At 38.9% G+C, this 14,774-nt stretch overlaps 1 protein-coding gene across 1 annotated transcript in view; it reads right to left on the reverse strand.

Moving 5' to 3' along the window:
* The window catches only part of KCNMA1 (potassium calcium-activated channel subfamily M alpha 1), a 997,979-nt gene that overhangs the window by 316,952 nt on the left and 666,253 nt on the right, over nucleotides 1-14,774 (reverse strand). Inside the window, exons 7-9 of the mRNA XM_019555536.1 lie at nucleotides 11,413-11,488; nucleotides 9,604-9,774; nucleotides 7,859-7,950 (exon numbers count right to left, since the gene is read on the reverse strand). Coding sequence (XP_019411081.1) covers nucleotides 7,859-7,950; nucleotides 9,604-9,774; nucleotides 11,413-11,488 — 339 coding nt within the window. The remainder of the gene's footprint in view (nucleotides 1-7,858; nucleotides 7,951-9,603; nucleotides 9,775-11,412; nucleotides 11,489-14,774) is intronic.

Below are 14,774 nucleotides of genomic sequence, written 5' to 3' on the forward strand. Positions count from 1 at the left end.
TTTTAGTATCCAGGAGGTTGATAAAGAGGAGTTCATAGGCTCATCTCTAGGAAGTGTTTTGTAAGTTTCCTTTGAGGATCAGGACTGAGAGATTGGAGAGACAGTGGTTTGCTTGTGAGACATGTGCCCCCACAGGTAATTGGGTATTCTCGTCTTTAATAGATTTCCAGTGTGCATTCATTTTGGTGCACAGTTGGTGTTTGGTCTCTCCTACATATTTTCCATCAGAATATTTGGTGCATTGGATGAGATATACTACATTTCTGGAGATGCAGCTGTGAGATCTGGGAATGCTGATGGCTCTGTTGTGGGGTGTAGTAATTGTGGGAGTGGTGGAGATGTGCTGGCAGGTTTTGCATTTCTTGTCATGGCATGGTCCAGATCCATTTGGTATGTTCTGGGTTTGAGGAAGTTTGCTTCTGGTGATGAAGTTAGCGAGGTTTGGTGCTTGTTTGAAGGCTAGGATGGGTAGCTCTGGGAAGATCTGTTTAAGAATAGGGTCTCTTTCTAGTATGGGTTTCAATTGTTTGAGGATTTTCCGTACAGGAGGGGTGATATGTCATAGCCAGCAGTGTGCGATTTGTGGGGGGTTTTCTTCTGCACTGCAGTTCTTTACATGATATCCAGATGGCTGTTTCAAACGTGTGATCTCTCTCTCTGGAAAAGCGTCCTTGTTGGGTGAAAGCCTTTTTAAGATTGGTGAGGTGGCAATCCCAGGTGTTCTCTTCAGTGCAAATTTGGTGGTATCTGAGGGCTTGGTTGTATATCACAGCTTTTTTGGTGTTTTCTGGTTGATTGCTGGTTCTGTGCAGATATGTATGTTGGTCTGTGGGTTTCTTGTATAATATGTCTGGATTTTATCATTCTGGATACTGATCATTGTGTTTAGAAAGGAGATGTTGGTGCTGGAGTAATCTAGAGAAAGTCGGATGGACGGATGGTGATTATTGAATTTCTGATGGAACTGAATCAGAGATTGCAGGTTTTCAGTCCAAATGATGAAGATGTCATCAATATATCTTAAGTATAGCAAGGGTTTGATAGTGCAATTCTTGAGGAAGTCTTCTTCCAGGTGGTTCATAAAAAGGCTGGCATACTGTGGGGCCATTTGGGTGCCCATACCTGTTCCCATCATCTGGAGAAAGTGTTGATTATTAAAAGTGAAATTGTTGTGTGTGAGGATGAAGTGTATAATGTCAGTAATATTTTTGCGTCTGTATTCTGAGTTGTAATCTTGTTCCTGTAGATATGTAAGACAGGCTTGGATGCCATCCTGGTGTGGCATGTTGGTATATAGACTGGTAACGTACATGGTGGCTAGGAGGGCGTTGCTTAGAAGGTGGCCTATGTTTTTAAGTTTTCGTAGAAAGTCTGTAGTGTCTTGGACAAAACTTGCTCTGTGGGTGATGAGTGGTTTTAGGATTGATTCAACAAAATCTGATATTTCCTAAGTTAGAGTCCCATGGCTGTATATGATAGGTCTGCCAGGGTTCCTTTGTTTGTGGATTTTAGGGAGCATGTAAAAAGCCCCTGGGTTAGGGAGTGGGGAGATCAAGGTCTGTAGTTTTTCTTGTAGTCCAGATGGAAACGATTTGATGGTATTGTTGATTTTCTTGGTGAAAAGGGGAATAGGATCTTCTTGAAGTTCTTTGTAGTAGGTGGTGTCAGAGAGTTGTCTGTTGGCTTCCTTTATGTAGTCTTCACAGTTTAGGATGACAATGGCTTCTCATTTATCTGCTGATTTTATTATTATTTGGTGGTTAGATCTTAGAGATTCTATGGCCTTTTTCTCTGGTAGAGAGAGGTTGTTATGGTGGTGTGTGTTGTTGATTACTTCATTGTTCATTTTTTCCCTGAAGCAGTCAATATAGTGGTCAAGGTTAGGGTTTCGTCTGCTCTGAGGTGTCCAATCTGATTTTTGCCGGGTTTTTTAGGGTTGATCTTTTCCTGAATGTTATCGGAGGATGAGTTGTTGTTGGGAGTGGATTCAGTTTGGTCATGGAAATATTCCTTGAGAATATTTCAAGTTCAGTATAATTGAACTTGAAAGTTTATGAACTTCACAAAATGTCCTTTGACTTTTTGGCTTTTTTGTTTAAACCATTTCAGATGTCTCCATTATCCCAATTTTGGAGGGGATTAAAAGTGGAAGTTCCATAATACCACAACAAAAAACATATTTGCAAATTTTGATTACTCAAACTCAAGAATTTCATGAGAATAACTGCTCACATAAGAAATCCAGCCTGAATTTTGTACTGAAGAGGTTGGTTGGTTGGTTCAGAAAAGCATCCAAACCCAAATGAATTAGAGACTCTCCCAAACTTCTAAGGCTTGTATGAATAGATTGACTTGGAAATGTATTGGCTGACTATAGAGACAAGCTGCAAGCTTTCTCTACACAACAAGAGAGTTGGTTATGGTATGCTGATTGCCTGTTAGTTCTTTTAAGATCAACTGTACTTTGCTCAAAAATGTCCCATGTAAGCTAATTCCTGCTTAGTAGCTTCTCACAAGCTGGGAATTTTAAAGTGATAAGGACTATAGATAGGGCATGGGAATTGGTTGGCACTCTCAACACGCCTCAAAAGAGGGATGATCAACCAAAAGAAACATCACAATATTTAAGTTATGGAATATAATTTAGTATCTAGTAATACTAATAGTAAAAAAGGACTCCCCACTTGTTTTGTTTCCCTGATCAATAGATTCTATATTGTATTGCACTACATAGATCACACAAACTTTTCTGTCTCTTCGTTTTATGTCTAACATTTTCTCCATCTGTTTTCATCTAGTATTTTATCACTGAAAACTCCTATGGTTGTTCTTCAACATCCTAGAATGTCACTACTTGAATTGACAATTACTTGCACAGCCTCAATCCTTCTAGCATACAATATATCTTTAAGGCCTGATGAGTGTGTATTTCAGTGGCTCTCATGTTTCATTCAGTACAATCTGTAACAAAATACATCACGAAGCAGTTCAGTAACATATTAGCTGCTACTTATACTTTATAATTAGAAATTATCTATGAAATTACCTGAATGCAGCTATTGTTCAGAACACACTGCCTACTTATTTCTTAATGTTTTGCAGGGTTTCTGTGTCATAAACCACTTATAATATTGCATGCAGTTTTATCTGTGTGATTATGTAAGATGAGCTATAAGCCAGACAATAATATTTAACCCTGTTTCAAATTTCTCTCTATTATAAACCTACACATAGCCTTTCAACTGCACAAAACAAAAGCAACATGAATCAATTGTTACAATGCACCTTTCAGGTAGGTAGATACTGGTCTACTTATTATAATGACTCATCAATTGATGCACAGAGAAATTCTAGTGTTACCACTTGCAGAACAATGAACAGAGTCAGAAACGGAATCAGATTGCTGATTCTTTTTGTGATGAGATTGCTAGTACTCTAACACCTATACTCTTTCCCTTTACTTCCAGATATTAATGGTCTAATAAAGCAAGAATGAGAGTTCTCAGTTCATGAACTGCACTTCCACAGGCATTAGTGGGAACTCTGCAAGAAGTCAAAGACAGACAGTAGCATATGCAATATCTTTTTGCATATATATTTGCAAAGAAAAGGCAAAAGCAATCTGGTCCTTTGAAATGAATAGGAAAGAGGAAGTGGCTGAACAGGTATATAAATGCAAATTCTTTGGGTACATGCAGTTTCCTGGGACCCAATCTATGGTCACATGGCTTACTTTAAGTCATGTGATCATAGATTGTGTCCCACTTGTGCACACATTTGCCAGGGCTGGGAGCTGTTCCTGGAATGGGCAGGGGAAGGGGCAAGCAGATTCAGAGGGACTTAGCAGGTCCTCCACAGGGGCTGGCAGGTCCAGCAGGGGTTGCTGGGATTGAGGAGAGCTGGTCGGTATGCATGGGGGGCATGGAGGGGTGGGGAGGTTTCCATTCATGGTTGGAGGGCCAGGGGGAGTAGAGCTAAAAACAGCCTGGTTACAGCAGAAGCTGGAAGTAGGAAATGTGCAGCTCCAGGGCTGCGGGGAGAAGCTGGGCTTTCCCAGCCCCATGGCTACACTCCAGATGTGTACATGTTTGGCAAAACAGGCTAACCAATGCCCAATCCAACTTAGTAGATCTTCTCAGGTGAACTAAGTTAAATCAAACCGGATATTTTGTGCCTGATCTAACCTCCCTGAACATCTGTACAGATTAGCATTTAGATCAGCCTAACCTTAGTTAGGTCAATCTAAGTGTAACTTCTGCACACACCCTTTGTGTACTAATGTAAGCTCCCTTCCCTTCCATTTAGCAGCACACTCAAAGTAGAAAACAAAGCAAGTAATATTTTGTTGTAAATCTACTTCCTAGTAACATTAGAAAGTCATGGGTTTTCTCTGCTTTAATTTGTCCCCTCATTCCTGAACTTTATTTTCTATTTTCAGCTTAGATTGTCATTTTGTTTTAAAGTTTACTAAACCCAGATTCTGTCTTTCTAATTACTGCTTTCTACCCACAGGCTCTTTTAGCTACCAATGACTAGAGGAAGGAATGCATTTATTTATTTGACTTGGGTATAACTGTAATTTTAAGAAAACCATTTTAAACTAGACCACAGACCACCTGACTCTAGTATATCAGGCAACAATAGTAAAAACATTACTAGAGCATGTGACCAGTTCAAGCAGCTTTTAAAAATGGTGCACATTGCTTATAGAAAATAAAAATAAATATTGAGTTTTCTATGCCATTCTTGGTCTTTTAGTGCTGTTGTCATAGTGCATTGGGTTATATCCATATCAGATCCAAAAGGTAACAGGTTTGAACTAGCACAGTGTTCGTCTGGGAAACCACAGTGCACTATTTTGTAAAATATGAAATAATAAATAGTACTCTTTATCCAATTGAGGAAACTTCCTTCACGGTCAGCATTGAACCAGTGGGAGCATAATTTTGAAAGTCTCAATTTTAGAAAGTTGCAAAGCTAAGCTTCTTCCATCTAAGCTAATTAAAAATCCTATAGGAGTTTTTGTAATAGAAATTCTAGCATCCCGAGTAAAATTTCACTGGTGATAATTACATTCTTCCTTCTAACTAGACAAAAATGATTTGTATAAAATGTGTGAGCTATATGATGACCTTTCTGGCTTAAAGGCAATGTGTAACTATTAAGATCACCCCAACTGACCCCAACTTTCTTCTATATGCTAAACTTCAAATTGAAGAAAAACATTTTATTTCATAGTGTCAGTGTTTGTGATTGTGTGCATATCCATACAGGCACAAACATATGCATGCATTTTATAAGATGTTTCTGTGTTCCTCTTTCTCTCTTGGAGAGAGAACAGCATAAACACACATATAGGCTATTTTAAGAGTCTGAACAACATCTTTCAACAAAGTTTAGCTATTTTCATTTTGTACACACACTTAATGTCTGGAAACTTTTTGACATTAGAAATAGAACAACTGTAGTTTCTCATTATGTTTGCTGCCAGAATCTATGCTTGGTTGCTCAACTAAAGACCTTATATTACTAATTACTACCACATGCCCATATCCCAAGCGAAGGAAAACTTATTGGTTCTGACAGCCCATTCTCTCAACACTGAATTCCAAATGAAAACTCAAATTTTGGCCAAACATAACATTTCATCAATCTTGTTCTACTGACTGGAAAAGCAACATCAAACGAGGGGTGCTAATGGCTTTTTACTGTGCAGTTCCCAAGCTTATATTCTCTGATGAAAGATCCACGTGAGCAAAAGACTTCTTTTAAGTACTTAGTAATTAGCTTTTGAACCAGGAAACAATGCGTAAAGTAAATCGAACAGTCTGTTTGTTGATGACAGTGCTGAGTTTCAGCTGACAAGCTATATGGGCAGCAGAGACTGAGAGAGAGCTACAGACAAACGAAGAGCGCATATAAATAGAGGAAATAAACCAGCAAGAAAGTAAAATGACGCAAGCCCCAAAGCTGGCAGGACATCTATGATTTGGGAGTTGAGGCCTTCAAAATGTGGGGATTGGACTGAAGATCAGGTCCACGTTTAGAGACAATAAAGCAATGCTTGGTACCAGTGACAAAAGAGAAGACTCGGGGAACTTAAACTGTTTCACAAGTGGAGAATTTGGTTCTGTTTGACTGTGATAACCTGCAGTAAGCTGAGTAGAAACATACTAAGAGTAAATGCTTCGGGGACTTAGTGAAACTTCACTCCATCACAGAATTCAAATTAAAATGGAGATGGAGGTGTTTTTGTTCATCTAGATGATTAAGACCTAACTAATGTAGTCTAGCTGGACTACATTAGAAGATCCTTGCATTACTATCAATGACAGCAGCACTAAAGCATTTTGGACACTTGAGAGTATTTTTCACAGAAGAACAGAAAGATGTATGTGGAAAGCATCTTCTACTTTTTGGAACATATTGAAATGTCTACTGATACAAGAACTTCACAAAGGAAAAATGTTTATGTCTCTATCATATGATGCAAATCAGTGTTTTAGTATTGACTTATAACTGGTTACAGATTTTCTGGAGTGTCCCCATTCAGTTAGGAGGGGAAACATCTTGAAACAACTATAATCCTGTCACACAAAATGATGTGTAGGTGATTGTTTCAAAGGAACTAAACTAAAAGCTTGCTTCCCAAAGTGAGGGAAGGGACACACAATTGGATTCCACTAAAGTGTTTTATTTGGAATGTCTCCTTAATTATGTTTATAGGAATGTGCATGTGATGGCTTTTAAGGGCAATGGGACAGATGTCTCTGTCTCTGCTATGGATTGGCACAATGATGAACTGAAATCAGCAGAAGCAAGAATACTGATTTCTCAGAATAAATGAAGCTTACTTGAATATACTTCTTAGCAGATGTAACATAGTTTCTGGACAGAATTAGCTACAACATGGTCCAGATGACAAGTAGGCATTCAGTGAAAATGTGAGGCAATTTATTTATGAAGCTTAATGAGGCCCTTTAAAACCTAACTGTTGCTACCAGCCAAAAAGAATAATTCTTCGTTTTTATAGCACTTACTGACGCTCAAGTCCTCTCTTTATTTTTTTTAGAATTGAGGTACATTATCAATTGCTAAGATGGAACAGGTTTTTTAAAAACACTGATCCTAAATCCCAAGGGCCTGAGAACCTACAAATTCTAAAAGAAGTCAATGGGAATGGTATGTGGTGCATACCTAATAATTTGGTTAATGAAAAATATCAGTACCAGCTTCTGATGTGGCCACCATAATGAAATTACCTGGCCACATGAAGTTCTCATGCAGTGTTCTGCCATACATAATGTTTAGTGAGTCGAGTTACTTAAGAACAATGACTTTTATAATTACTTTGCCAAGGAATGACTACATGATGATCTAACCAATTAATGCTCAAAAAGGTGAAGTGATATGACAACTTTGTTCCACAATCTAACTGCAGATGCAATAGCAGGGTTCCTTCGGTGTGCAGAGATTCTTTTGAAGAAGGGACAAAATATTGTGACTTGTACCTTAGCATGGCCCAGGTCTCTACTAACAGTGTGACAACGCTCCAGTGATAACAGCTGATGTCACAGAGCACCACATCTTAGGGCGTGTCCGTGAGTCAAGCTGTGACCACTTTCAGGGGCTGTTAAAGTGTCACACAACCACACCTGCTCTTTTTAGACTTACTTTCTGCCTCGGGTTGAGTTAAAAGTCCCGCCGTATTTCTTCCGATTAAGGATGAGAGCAGCAATTTCTGGCACGTAGCGAGCAAACATTGCCTACATGCATGAAACAAAAACACAAAAAAGAAAATGGCATGCAGAGAGTGTTCTACTGCAGCAGAGGCAGCAGAGCCTCTTGGAATACTTACTTTCTTCCACTAACCGCACTATAGGAACCACCATATTTCTTGCGGTTTCCTATTAACTCTATGATTTCAGGGACGTAGCTGGCAAACATGGCCTAAGAAGAAGATAGGAGACAGAAGAAAAGACTAAAAAGAGAGGCCAAAGAAAGGGGGGTGATGAATATTTTCAGAAGATATATATCTTTAAGATCTGAAAATGCAAAAGAATTAGATCTATAAAGGTATTTAAAAAGAAAATAAAAAATAAAAACAAGTTCTTACAAAGCAAAACAAGAGGATTCAATGTAAAAGTTGGTTTTGAAGAAGATGCACACCTGGTAAACTAAAGAAATGGTCAAAAGAGAAAAAATATCCAAAACAAAACAAGAACAAAATGAAGTCAAATTAGCCTCTAATTGTAAAATAACTGCTAATTCTTCCTGAAGAGGGGGGGAAATATCCCAGTCTTACACACTGCAAAAAAAAAGCATGCATTATTATGATTTTTTGTTTGTTTTTTAAAAGATGTAGAGACTTTTTACCTTTAAGAGTCCAAAGAAAAATATGGCAACTGGGGTTCCCCCCCACAAGAATTAAAATTGAGTCACCCCCCCATAAAAAAAAGACAAAGAAAAAACAAAAACAAAAAGCAAGAACCAAAAACCAAAAAAAAAAAAAAAACTTTTCTGAAAAGTTTTGTTTTTAAAAGGTATGTAAGGACATATGATATAAAAAGGTAGTAGGAAGAAAAAAAAATCTGCCATGTTTTGTCCAACAAACATCTTGCTTGTGGCTGGATACTTCGAAGAGCTGCTGCCAGTCAACTTAGTCTCTTTATCCATATGCAAATATGCATGTCTTTTGGATATGAATGTTTATACATCACCTATATTGCACTGACAATGATGTGTGTTATATACATACCATCTTCAAAGAGATGTACGTATATGTACAGAAAACGTGTGAAGAGTAAACAATGCAAAATAGATGTATATGTACAATACATACACCAAGAATGTATTTTACTTAGCACTTACCTTGCAGAATGTAAATTTTAATATAAACTTGGCTGTTTTAAAAGACAGAATTCAGCAGTTCCTACAGTATTACTCATAAAGATAAAAAAGGTAATTTAGCATAAGACAATTAGTTTATCTAGTGCTAGGCACATACTCTGGGCAGGAAAAGGAATGATACATTTTCTAATTTGTAGGGTGAGAGTTAAATGTGGTTACATGCATGTTAACACCATGTTATTTGGCATGGTTGCATGTTAAAATTTTAAAGAGAACATGGTTTGCCTTCATCTGGATTGGGCAAGCTGCTCTTTAAGGCAGTCCAAAGCCACAATGTTTGTTGGAATTCTGGGAAGGAACAAAGAAGGGAAGGGAAGGTTCTTGAAACCGCAAACTGTCTTTAAAATAATAACAGCATCAAACATTGCACAACAGTAATTGTCACTGAAAAGTAATGGACTATAAATAGCGCTGTAAATAGAATTGTTAAGGCACTTTATGCATTATTTTCTTTAATGGATTAGACTAAATCTCGCTCCACTAAATCTTTGCAAAAATTAACAAGATCTAGCATACATAAATACTTTTCTAGAATAAACCAAGTGTGTACTTGAAGTGTTCAAATGTTACAAAGATATTATTAAGAAGACAAGTTTTAAAATTAATATAACTACTTTAAATACAGCATGGGGTACAGAGAATCGGATATTTAAAGTAGTAGTAACAACAACGATAATAAGAAAGAGATTTTACCAATCCCCCGAGGATGAAGAAGACCATGAAAAGGCGACCAAGGGTTGTTTTTGCATAAACATCTCCATAACCAACAGTGGACATAGTAACCATTAGTAAATAAACACATTCCCAATATGTAAGCTGTTGGTGATTTTGGAAATTTTCCCATGGATCCCCTGAGTTCTCCACCTACAACATAAAAAGAACAAATATGAAATAACAGACTAGTAGCATAGATGAATACGGGTTATACATTTATTTTCATCTAATTGGTATATAATATGTATGAACTCTGGATCCTTTTATACAGATACAGGACTCACTTCTGCTCTAATTAGAACTGAACAACTCCACTGACACCATCCAAGATGCTGTTTGCTCATATTATTTATAGAAGTCACCTTTTCCACTACTTAACAGAGTATTCAGCAATCCAGATAAATCTCATCTTCCTATGTTTTACACTTTTTAATATGAACTTTACACTCCTTATCCAATGACATCATTTCACATTCTCCCCCCAAACTACTGAATGGATATTAATTAATCACACACATGTATACTGAGCAACAGAACTTTGGCTCCAAAAAGTTCAGAGTCAGTGGAGCTCAAGTAGAGTTTTCACTAGCCATCTAAAGTAACAAGTGTCCATTCTACACACTGTGGGCAAAGACAGAGGCACTTTTTATTGACGAATAAACAGTGGAACAGACCTGGTATGCCCAGCACTTGGAAAGTATATACTAAAGAATATATTGTAGCCTGAATAAAGTTGTATTCAAGTGTTTATGACATTATAAACTACAGTTCTTCTATAAACCCTATTTTCAGAAGGTAGCACACAGATTTGTGCTTCACATTCCAATGGGGAAGAAATTCCAAAACTGTGATCCATGAAAACGCTGCCTGGTCCTGTGGTTCTGGCTCCTTTCTTGTTCCATGCTTTTAAATTGATTTAAAAGCAGCTAAAGTAGATTAAATATTTTCCTAATATTATTTTGCCATACGACTAGTTATTTCAGTTGCCACAAGGATGTTACATGTTTGTGAATGAGAAAGGAAGCATCCACCCAGCAATCTTTCTATTAAGACTTGGTTCACATTATAAAGTTGTATGTTTGAGAATCCCTGCAGTAAATTTAAAACACCTGTGTTGGAAAGCATACAAAGAAGTGAAAACAACACTGAGTCAGAAAAACCTACATTTAATCATAAAGTATTATTTCTACCCTCAAATCTAGAAAAATTGAATAATAATCCAAAACTATTAATAATGTGACTATAATTTTATATGACACAATGAAAACATGTTTCATCCAAGATTCTCAAAATGATTTACAAATACTAAACTACACAGAAATCCTGCATGGCGTGAAGTGAAAGATATATGATTTTTTTTTTTTAAATACAAAGATAAGAAAAAGAAAACTAATCTCTGAGGAACCCCACTTGAAAACACTAGTAATCAGATTATTTTTTCTTCTGAATATAGACAATTCCTTTTTTGGCAAAACCACGTGTTTCCCAGAATGTCATTATCATTCATATTATACCAGCCTTTTCCAGCCTGGTAGTTATTAAGGAAACACTGCCACCTAGTGGTAAAACATAGGTTTGGAAGGCTCTCCAAATGCAACTTTAACTATTGGTGAACTGAAACACTGAGATTAACCATGTGAATAATACTATTCAGATTAATTTGGGGTAGAAACATCAGGCAGCATACGTTTCTTTATTGTATTGCATAGCTGTATGAAAGGATTATTGTGAGCTAGATGACAACAGAGAATAAATAATTTAGAGAGGAGTTGATCCAAGTATACTTACCAAATGTATGAACCCAGCTGCTGTCAGCCATGTACTAATAAATATAGAGCACAGATTCACCAGCTTGATGGAATTACTGAAAAAAACACAAGAAACATGTATTTGAAGTTGAAACAGGAACACAAATTATTTCTGTGCTTCTATAATAGACATACAGCCATCGGTCATAATAATGCAGTGGTTCATATGCCACTGAACTAGAGTGTCTCAAAATCATTTCTAAGCTGATATTTCCATATTAATGTCAATGGTGTAACAGACATCTTACATTATACAGTGTTTAAAATATACAGAGTCATATAAAATGAGAGCCTAAATTGTGACACACAGATAACATTTTGGTACATGACACATTTTTAAAAAAGTATCTTTACACTGTTATGCAGAGTTTATCTGTACATCAAGACTGGAGTTCCTTGTCTTGATATCATTGGGAACAGAAGTAGACTCTATTAAAAAACTTACAGAATGACATCTACAAAACATTTATTGCTACATAACACACAAAATTTGCTTTCACGTTAGTTTATACAGCTTAGGAAATGCTATTTAAATGGAATGAATGATAATTGAAAAAATGCCTTCTTAGCAGTAGGCATTACAGTATATTTGCACACATGGCCAAGTACGAATATTGCACATACTTTTTCCCCTAAATCAGCCCTCCAAAACTGGGGTACATATTTTAAGCAGGAAAGCTGATTTTCTTTGCCAGAACCTCGTTGCATGGAGACACAGAAAGATGGACAGACAGAGTGCTACAAGATGGCTGCCAGCTTCTTTGTGTTTCTAGGAAGGAGGAGGGGGCACCATCCAGTGTTAACTCTGTCACAAGTACTCTCTAATTGGCACCAGTTTTTGGCAAGTTTTATCCCATAACAAGGGGGTGGGAGTAGGGAAGGTTTCAGGGTGTGAAGGCAGTGGTGCAGTTGCACCCCACTTTGATCCCTACTCCATCCTATCTTCAAGAAAAGGAGAAAAGTGGATCTGGCAAACTACAGGCCCATCAGCCTGACCTCTATTCCAGGGAAGGGCTTAGAGAAGATTATCAAAAAAGCCATTCTTAACAGACTGGCTGATGGCAACATCCTGAGGGATACCCAGCATGGGTTTGTTGCTGGTAGATCTTGCTTGACCAATCTCATTTCTTTCTATGACCAGATGACCTATCACCTGGGCAAGGGAGACGAGATTGATGTTGTATATCTTGACTTTAAAAAAGCCTTCGATCTGGTCTCCCATGATCACCTCTTAGCAAAACTGGCCAATGGCACCCTCAGCTTCACCATGATCCACTGGCTGGGGAATTGGTTCCATGGTTGGACCCAGAGGGTGGTGGTTGATGGAAGTCGTGGTGCACTGTGACCAGTCGGGTCCCTCAAGGCTCTGTGCTTGGGCCAACACTTTTCAATATCTTCATTAATGATGTGGTATCAAAACCAATTCTGACTGGTTGCTGATGACACCAAACTTTGGGGTAAAGCATCCACGCCGGACCTTGACAGTCTCAGGAAAGGGATGGACGAGAACCTGATGGCACTTAACACCAAAAAATGCAAGGTTGTCTACCTTGGGAGGAAAAACCCACAGCATGCTTATAGGCTCACCAAAGCTATGCTGACTAGCACTACGGATGAAAGGGACTTGGGGGTCATGACTGACCACAAGATGAACATGAGCCTTCAATGTGATGCTGCTACTAGTAAAGCAAGCAACATGCTGGCTTGCATCCACAGATGCTTCTCAAGCAAATCCCAGGACATCATTCTCCCATTGTACTCAGCCTTGGTGAGGCCGCAGCTGGAGTGCTGCATCCAGTTTTGGACTCCACAATTCAAAAAGGATGTGGAGAACCTTGACAGGATGCAGAGGAGAGCCACGTGCATGATCAGAGGTCAGGAAAACACACCTTATGAAGAGAGGCTGAAAGCCATGTAACTCTTCAGTCTGGAAAAACACAGGCTCAGGGGTGATCTGGTGACCACCTGGTAAGCACCCAGGGTTTATCGAGGTGCTTACCAGGATCTGGCAGAACATCTGTTCACCAGAGCGCCCCAAGGGATGACAAGGTCAAATGGTCACAAACTCCTGCAGGACCATTTCAGGCTAGACATAAGAAGGAACTTCTTTACAGTCCAAGCCCCCAAGGTCTGGAATAGACTGCCGCTGGAGGTGGCTCAAGCACGTATTTTGAACACCCTCAAGAAAAATTTGGATGTTTATCTTGCTGGGATCCTATGACCCCTGCTGACTTCCTGCCCCTGGGGCAGGGGGCTGGACTCAATGATCCTCCAGGGTCCCTTCCAGCCCTAATGTCTATGAAATCTATGAAACTTTAAAACTTGGAAGGAGCAGCAGGATTTATATTTAGGCAACACTGAGGGAGTCAATTGACTTCATTGTTCATTGTAATCTACCAGATTCCTGCTTATCTCTCTTCACTCCACAGTATAGTAAGGCACCTATGGTGCCTGCCACTTTAAGTGGCTTAAGCAGGCTGTCGAGCAGCCGACAGGTGCAGTTAGGGCCAATTAGGCAGTCACATAACTGCAAGAGGACCACCAGATTGTAGGAGGGCCGAGCAGCCTCGGTATAAACCCAGGCCCTAGGAGTAGAGCTGGGAGTTACACCTAGGGAGCTAGAGAAGCAACATCACTCAGCCTGCAGACTGTAGTTCCCAGAACACCCACCCTCAGATCGACCATGACCTTTCTATTCAATAACAGGCAAATTTATTGATACACAGTGATAATAGAAAAGAAACAATATGTCCATGTAGCCTTCTGGGCCTTCTCTTAATTTGGTTTGTTTCCCCAGAATTGGGACTCAGCCCACCCCCTTCCCTGGGGCCTTAGCTGGTGCCACTTATCTCATGTTATGGGCAGTATTGTACATACTACCTTGGTTTCCAGACCAGTGTCCTTGTTGTGTTAGATAGCCTGTCTGCCTTGAAGGCTGTGATCTCATGTTCTAGCATGCCCCCTCAGTTCTTAGGCTACGTGTGTATCCATTGGCCTTGTTGTGTTAGACAGCCTGTCTGTTTTCAAAGCTGTGAGAAACTGTGTGTGTGTAAGACGCAGGCTCTTTTGAAATCAATTAACCCCTGCTGCCCATTTTAAACCATTATAAATGAATATATCTATACCTATAAGCCAATTCCCAAAAAACCAGACCTTTAAATAACATTACTAAGCCAACAGTCCTGGGGTATGACCTGAATCTACACCCTGCTGGAGTTGGATGGTATGGTGGATCTCCCTGTGGTGGAGCAGTCTCCAGGAAATGCCATACCTGTGCCTTCCCAGTGAAGGTCAGTATGAAAAGCCTCACCCCCTGTTGCCTTGTCAGTACCCCATGGAGGA

Source organism: Crocodylus porosus, unplaced genomic scaffold, assembly GCF_001723895.1.
Source record: "Crocodylus porosus isolate Cpor-Errol unplaced genomic scaffold, CroPor_comp1, whole genome shotgun sequence".
In the NCBI taxonomy this organism is placed as follows: Eukaryota; Metazoa; Chordata; order Crocodylia; family Crocodylidae; genus Crocodylus; species Crocodylus porosus.